The sequence below is a fragment of the Sesamum indicum genome, linkage group LG11 (genome assembly GCF_026168435.1).
Source record: "Sesamum indicum cultivar Baizhima isolate 11 linkage group LG11, ASM2616843v1, whole genome shotgun sequence".
In the NCBI taxonomy this organism is placed as follows: Eukaryota; Viridiplantae; Streptophyta; class Magnoliopsida; order Lamiales; family Pedaliaceae; genus Sesamum; species Sesamum indicum.
The window spans coordinates 9,038,975-9,047,507 of NC_142667.1; the positions used below are offsets into that span (position 1 = coordinate 9,038,975).

Below are 8,533 nucleotides of genomic sequence, written 5' to 3' on the forward strand. Positions count from 1 at the left end.
GGAGCTGCAATTCAAGTGTTTAGGTGGTGGCTTTCATGGTTTCCACAGCCTGCAAAATCTTGTTGTATCATCTTCTTTTATTTATTTATTTAATCAAATTACCTTTATCTAAAACGCTAATGAGTTTTTAACGATTCTTTTTTTCACCTTTGCTATCCTCCTTAATTCTTTTCTCATTTTCCTAAAGAAAATTAGCGTTTTCTCTCAAATAAAAAATTAATTCAATGTAATTTATCGCACCGTAGTATTATAAATTAGTAAATTATCTTTATGATAAAGGAATAGCAATTTACTTTATGTGTAAATTATCACGTATTTTTGTACTTTTCAACGATTTTATTCACCATGTCAATTTCAAATTCAATACTAACTTGGCGTCGGAGTGCTAACGCCTTTTTTGCAGGTTCCCTTTCAGGATTTGTATTTGCTTTGGCCCAAGCTGTGAGTGATCGTCAAAATCTATTGGACCTGTGCATTTTTCGAACACATCAACAAAAATTGCTTCCATTTTTTTCCAATAAAAAGGTTTCTGTCTTTATGCTAAAATTATTAACATCAATCCTTAATTATGGAGAAAAATGCAAGCAACCCCCTTGTGATATTCCAAATGAGCAAATTATCCCCTTATGAAAAAACAAATAGCGATTTACCTCTCTGTACTTTTTAAAATACAATAATTTACCTCCCTATATTTTTTAAAATGAAGTAATTTACCCTATATAAAGAGGTAAATTGCTTCATTTTAAAAAATACAAAGGGGATAAATTGCTATATTTTTTTCATAGAGGGTAATATGCTCATTTTCAATATCACATGGGTAAATTATTATTCACCCCTTAATTATGCATAAACATTATTACAACAGATTTAAACTTTTCATACTTAATTATTTAAGTTTTCTTTGAGAATGATTCGTATTTATGAAAAAAAAAAAAAAAAACTAATAATGCAAGAGAGAAGAAAAATAATAATTCCATTCCAATATTACGAAAAGATTTAAACAAAAATAAATAAATAAATAAGGATTTCCCTCCTACATACAGAGTCCCAATATGAACGAATTATAGACACACAAAAAAAAAGAAAAAAGAAAAAAAACGTCAATATATAGCAACAAAACTCAGTAGTTGACGAGAGCCAACAGAGACAAAATCAATGAGGAAGCCACCACAGCGGCGGAGGCCGGGAAGCCTTGACCGGCAGCGCCGGTGTCAGGGGACGGCGCCGGAGCCATGGCGAGAGCTCCTTGTGCGATCACACAAGACAGAGTTGCAAAGATGGCCACAAGCATCAAAACGACAGCCTTCGAAGTCGCCATAGCTACTGCAGTATGAATATTAATGGAGAGCAAACTTTCGTATCTCAAAAGTTTTGAGAACAGATCGAAGTAGACAGAGAAGAAATGTGTGATAAATGTGATGAAGGGAGGTGTGATTCTGGTGGGGTATTTATAGGACAGGAGAGGTTTGTATGTAGATGTAAACGCGTGAGGGGCCAGCAAAAGCGTGGATGGACAGCAGGTGGGGTGGGACATGCCAGAGCTGAACACGATTTTGTCCATTAAGCAAAGTGGGAGCCTAGTCTAATTTTTAAGCAACGGATTTCTATTTTAAATTCTATCGTATTTTTCCTTAAAAAACTTTTGAAATTCTTGCACATTTTTTTGAATTCTTCATTTATAATTAGGAAAATATACAACTAATCCCATGTGATATTTTAAATGAGCAAATTACCCTTATATGAAAAAATAAATGGCGATTTACTTCCCTATATTTTTTAAAATACAACAATTTACCCCTTATGATTTTTAAAATGAAGCAATTTACCTCCGTGTATAAGGTATATAAATTGCTTCATTTTAAAAAATACAGAGGGATAAATTGCTATATCTTTTCTATATAGGAGTAATATGCTCATTTTTAATATCACAGAGGTAAATTGCTATTCACCTTCATAATTATAACTTTTTTTATTAGAATATGAATAGAAAAAGCTTGCATTAATAAAAATATTACATAAATTTCTAACTATGGCCAAAAAGTTAGGTAAGAAAAATATTGGATTCATTCTAACTATAGTCATCTAATATTTAAATTAGTAAGTTTAATAAAATTTTTTTTTTTTTGAGTACTATAAATGTGGTTCAAGAATGCATCTACATTTTGGAGGCTATATATTAAAAGGGGGTAATTATACTCTCTTTTTTTTAAAATTTGATGTAATTATACGTGGATTTTCTATAGTTTGGGAAATAAAGTTTGCTTACGTCTAACAAATAAGTCCGTCCGTTAGTTAAAATTCACTGAATTTGATGATATTAATAAAAAACAAAAAATAAAATTTAATATTTGACCTCGATTGACTTATTACTAATTTATTGTAGGTCAAACAATTTTATTCGAACTAAACTACTCTTATAACGATAAAAATATACCTCCTCACATGTATTAATGCGTGAGACGTTTGAGAGTAATTCAGTCATAAAAAAATTTATTTGACCTGCAATAAGTCAATCGAGGGTAAATATTAATTTTTTATTTAGATTTTTTTTAATATGAACAAATTTGAAGAATTTTGACTATTGAAGGGGCTTATTTGTCAAATGAAAGCAAACTTCAGAACTGCTAGATGTGGAGTTTATGTGTAATATAAACGTCAGGAAAGAGAGTGTAGTTATCCCTATTAAAAGTGATGACTGAATGCACTTTTTTATCTTTTTAACCTTAAACTTTCACTTTTTCATTCAATATTGATTTTTCACTCCAAGGAAATAAACTATTAAAGAACTGATGTAAAAGAAATTGTTGGAAATGATCATTTAACCCTGTGTACAAATTAAATGAGAATGGAAATGGTGAGAGGTGGCTGGGGGTAGGCGCACAAGATGAGCTGCCTATCAGCCGCTGTTTAGCAGATTTGGGCGGCGGCGATGTCTGGTGGGCACGTTGGGACACATGGGACAGCTGGCTGGCTTGGGGGCTTAGCTAATTATTAATCAGGTTAAGTACATTTTTCTCTCCTAAAATTTAATGTAATTGTTTCTAAATTTTTTACAATTTGAGAAATTATATTTATCACTTTAAAATTTTCTTAAGTTTAACAAATAAGTCACTTTATTAGTCAAATTTTATCAAATTTGCTGATATTAATAAAAAAAATTGAAAAACAAAAAAACTATAATTACCCTCAATTGACTTATTACTGATATACTGCAGGTCAGATAAGCCTTTTTATGACCACATTGCCCTCATACGTCTTCACGTATAATACATGTGAAGAGGTATATTTTCACCGTTATAACGATAATTTAGACAAAAGAAAATTGTTCGACTTGCAATAAGTCAATCAAGGGTAAATATCAATTTTCACTATATTTTTTTGTTAATATTAGCAAATTCAGTTAATTTTGATTAATGAAGGGACTTACTTGTTAGACAGAAACAAACCACAGGGGTGCTAGATGTAATTTTTTAAATCAGAGAGGGTCTAGGTGTAATTTTATACCCTAGATTTAGGTTTGGAAGACGGTTAAAATGAAAGGACAGTACGTGTATGGTACTCGATCAGGAGTCCAAATTTTCATGCTCACCTAGTTTCTAGTGCTATGAATCATTGATAGATGGCCGTCCGTGGTGATGGACGCTTCTGGATTAATTGTTAATCAAAAGTAATTAATTAAATTATATTTAATTAGTTAATTTTGTTGGATATAAAACGAAGTCTAGTTGAGAATAAATCTAAGAGTCACACGCAAATCACTACGAGAATAGTAGAATTAATTTGAAATCAATCCTAGAATAAATGAATTAATTTTAAATAGTTTAAATTAATTTCGGAGAATATAAATGATCAGATTATTTAATAGAAAAGTCCATTTGATGGATGATCCAATTAATTAAATTTAATCTTAGCATAATTAAATTAATTTAATTGAATTTGATTCAATTAGTTAATTAAATTAATCAAATTTTATATATAAAGTGCAAATTGCAATTTACCTACCTATGATATGAAAAATAGACAATTAGCCACTTTATAAAAAATAAAAGAGCAATTTACCCCCTTCAATGTTTAAAAAAGGTGCAGAATATCCCTCTTCACGCGAGTGGTGTCGTGCACGTGCAAATTTTCTTTTTGTCTTTTTTTTATTATTTCATCTTTTTTTACAATGATTGGATTTTATATAATATAAATCAACAGTTGAAATTTATTATATGTTATTTATATATAAAAAATTAAAAATACAAATAATTAAAAAAAAGAAAAAAAAAAATCATCGTCTTCCTCATGCAGCCCCCTCCCTCCACCCCCGCCTCTACCCTCTACCACCGCCTCCACCTCCCAGCCTCTGCCACCTCCTCCATCGCTCCTCCTCTCCTCCGCCCCCGCCTCTCCCTCTCCCTCCGTCCCCGCATCCACCTCCATTTCCTAGCTTCCACTTTCGCTTGCGGCTGCATCTCCCCTCGCCTCTCCCTCCCCCTTTGTTGCCATCCTCTTATTTTTTCTTATATTTTTTATTTCTAAATATTGGATATTGTATATCTATAAATGTGTATGCATATTTTATGTATTATTCATTGTATAAATCTATTTTTATAATTTTTATAAAGTTATATTTATTACTTGAATAAATTTGAGCCATTGATCTAATTTAAATGGACATAAGCCATTGATTTGTATATCAAGTATACACCGTTCATTTAAATCAGAAAAGATATAGATAATCAATTTATTAATGAGAAGTGGAACGTTGATATATATGTAGAACAAGATCTAACGATTTATGATTAAGGGTATAATAGTCATTTTATAGCTAAAAAATGAAGCAAAATCACACCTCATGCGCGTGATGTACACACTGCTTACGTGAAAGGGTGTTCGCACATTTTCTTAAAAGTTGGGCGGGGGGTGTAAATTGGTGTTATCTTTTACACAAGGGGGTTAACTGTCTATTTTCTTCATCACAGGTAGGTAAATTGCAATTTGCCATATATACAAAAAATAAACTTACTAGAGTTTTCCACCTCAAATCAACTCGAAATAAAATTTTTAAAACTTAATAAATATTAAAAAAAATTGAATAATACATTGATTTTTCTAAATAATTTCAAATGATTTTTTTTGTTAAGGATTTAAAATTCATAATTTCACATCATTCAATTCAAATGCAACTTTAGTTAAATAACCACAAATGATGAGTTTGACGTGATCAAATACTTTTACTTTAAAAAAAAATAACTCCCCCTAAATACAGATCTGAAATTCATCAGGTAAAATGCAAATAATTCCCCTGTAATATTTCAAATGAGCAAATTACTCCTTGTGAAAATATGACAATTTACTTCTCTGTGTTTTTTTTAACATACATCAATTTACCCTCTCGTGTTTTTTAAGATAAATCAATTTACCTCCTTAGGTAGAAAGTTCAATCGCCTTATTTTAAAAAGCACAGGAAAGATAAATTGTTATTTTATTTAAAAAAATAATTTACTCATTTACAATATCACATCGTAAAATTGCGTTAAACCAAAAATTGACCACTTACAAAGCATAAAAGGAAGTCCATACACTTGTATTTATCAAACAAAACAATAAATTTCTAAATATTTCTAAAAATAGTAAGTTGAAAAATCAATGGTAGATATTCACACAGATTACTTCTAAAATTAGACTCATCTCTACTATAAAAGGCCTTGAGATTGCTACCCTTCAAATCAAATAAAAGCGAAAAGCACACAAGCAAAGACAAGCAGGCAGGGCACGGTTGGCGATTCTTGCGATCAATCCCCTTCGGCAGTTTTCTCACGAAATTCCCACAACCATGGAAATGAAGAAAATTGCTGTTGCCGCCGTGGTCGTGGCTGCCGCCTCCATGAGCGCCGCCGTTGCCACCGCCATTTCCGAGGCACCGGCTCCGACCCCTGTCCCGATCAGCGATGCAATCGTTTCCTTGCCGGCCATGGGGTCCTTGGTGGGGGCTACCATTATGTCCTTCTTTGCCTTCTATATGCAGTAGGAAGAATACGTTGGATGAAGAAGATTTGCTGGTGTAGGTTTCGGCTCATAATTTCTTTGCTTTTTTCTTAAGATATTAATTAATTGATGTTGTAGTGAAGAAATTATGTTTATGGAAATATATATTTAATTTATTAATCCCATTGGTCCATTATTTCCTTTTATTTAAAATATTTTATTCAGACATAGCCAATTAATAATGTTTATGAGAGAGGGGAAATTTCACTATTAATCAGAGAAATCATCACTATATTTATTTTTATCTAAATGAACTTCAACATATAGTTAATATTTGGACTCTTTTTTAGGTAAATGTAATTTTCATTAAATAAATAGTACAAGCATACAGTACAACAATGCTCAACGAGTGGCGTCTCCCTCGACAGGCCAAGGGATACGACAAAGTTCATATAACGCATAAGAACTAACAGAACGAGCTAAAGAAGCACTAAGAATCCTCTGTCCAACCTCTTCCACAATGAGTCCAGCAAGTGCGGTCGGTTCTTACTCAAACTCCTCAAAATGTCTCAAGTTCCGTTCCTTCCAAATATGATACACACATGAAACCAATAACACACGATAAGCTAGATTAATATTTGGACTCGAAACACCGTATTTTGATATTTTAGCTCACTTGACCTATTTTCAAATGCAAGCTAAACGCTCATAAATCATTTCAACCCCAAGCAAGTGGAAACCTACCCAACTCGTGTCTCCAAATCCATCAACGTAGTTTATGAAATCCCAAAAGGGTTCTCTTGATCAAATTTTTAGGACTTACACTATAAAAAATTGCCCTTCCAACGACACTTTTTACAACGACAGTTATGATGGTTATTTATTGCTATTTTATATTTGTGATGAAACTTAAACCATCGGCGTAGTTGGAGTTAGAATTTTTTTCTTAATTTTTAATATTTAATTTAATTAATTAATTAATTTATTAACTTTCCGCCCTCCCATTATTCTACACCCCAAAACTACTCTTCTAACCCCCCCCCCCCCACATCGTTCATTCTTTTCAATTTTCACTAACTATTTATAACTTTTTTTAATTTGAATATTTTTTATTTTATTCATTTAAAATATATTATTAAAAATATAAATAACTTTTTTAAATTTTTTATTTAATTATGCACACTCATATTATTAAAAATATAAATAACTATTTATATACTATTTCTCAGACCTCACCAACTACAATATTAAAATATTGTTCTGCCCTCAATGATTAATTGTGGATTAAATTGAACTCTAACTCTTACAATTTGCTTATAATGGATCTACGTATGTATGTAGGAAGTTAGGTATATAAGTAAATAAATTAAATTTAATATTTTCAGAAAAGACAGATAGAAAACAGCGACACACAAAGAGGTATTCTCCTTTAATATATATTTGTATATGGACGAAAAATTCTAAAATTTTAAATAATTAAATTTCATTTACTAAATTTTTTTGCTGTACGAAAAATGATAATATGAAGATGATTATAATAAAAAATAAATAATATCGAGAGAGTATATTTGGAACAAAATAAAGAGATATATGAATTTAAAATAAATAATTACTTTAGAAAATAGATTTTACCACTTCTAGATAGTGTGAAAAATGTGCAAGTTAGTGGGAAAAAAGAATAAGAAAAAGAAAAAAAAAGCTAAAAAATAAAAGAGAAATCAAAGAGGTGTTCTCGCTTAATATATAGTATAGATTATAGCAGTTCCTGCACACCGTTCCTACGTGCATGTAATAAATAATTTTTCATACTTTAAACTTTATAAATTAGAGTGAAACAAACAAAACAATACAATACATTAAAATATATATACATATATATAAAAGAAAATATTAATTTATCAGTTAATGTATAATTTAAAAGGTTGAATAGGATAGTTTAATAGTTAAATGACATTTTTGACTTCCCAAAAAATTGGTACGAAGGCGTTATTAACTGTCATTTGTAAGTATGGAGACTCTTTTTTTTTTTATATTAATATAAATATATGGCAAAATTGTATTTTTGGTCCTATAATTTTAGATCATTAATATTTTTGATCCTATAACTTATTCTATTTATACATTTAATCCTTTTTTTTATATATAAATTTACTCCTGAATATCTCCCGTTTAGTCCTTTTTTGACAAACTTAGTCTTATGTTGACGATTTTGAACCTAATGATCTATAGATATAAGGTAAAAAAGGAGATCTATTACTATATGAAAAAGATTAAATTTGTCAATACATGGCTATATTTGTCAAAGAAGGACCAAATGTGAAATGCTCAAAATTAAATTCATCAAAAAAAAAATAAAAATTAAATGTATAAATAAAGTAAGTTATAGAATAAAAATATATTTTTACCTATATGCATAATAGTAATTTGTGTCACATCCTATAATTATGAAAATCCTATAATACTATTCTAAATAAAATATTTATATTATAGATGATGAACTCAGCCTAATTTTGGGCTTGTTTACCAAAATATGAGACCATCTGACTTGACTTGATAAGTT

The 8,533-nt window shown here is 30.1% G+C and overlaps 1 protein-coding gene across 1 annotated transcript; it reads left to right on the forward strand.

Annotated features, from left to right (window-relative positions):
* Positions 1–5,722: 5,722 nt before the first annotated feature.
* LOC148785080 (uncharacterized) lies at positions 5,723–6,164 on the forward strand. Its single transcript, XM_088875818.1, has one exon. The coding sequence runs from the start codon at positions 5,822–5,824 to the stop codon at positions 6,014–6,016; it is 195 nt and encodes a 64-aa protein (XP_088731944.1). The 5' UTR covers positions 5,723–5,821; the 3' UTR covers positions 6,017–6,164.
* Positions 6,165–8,533: the final 2,369 nt, after the last annotated feature.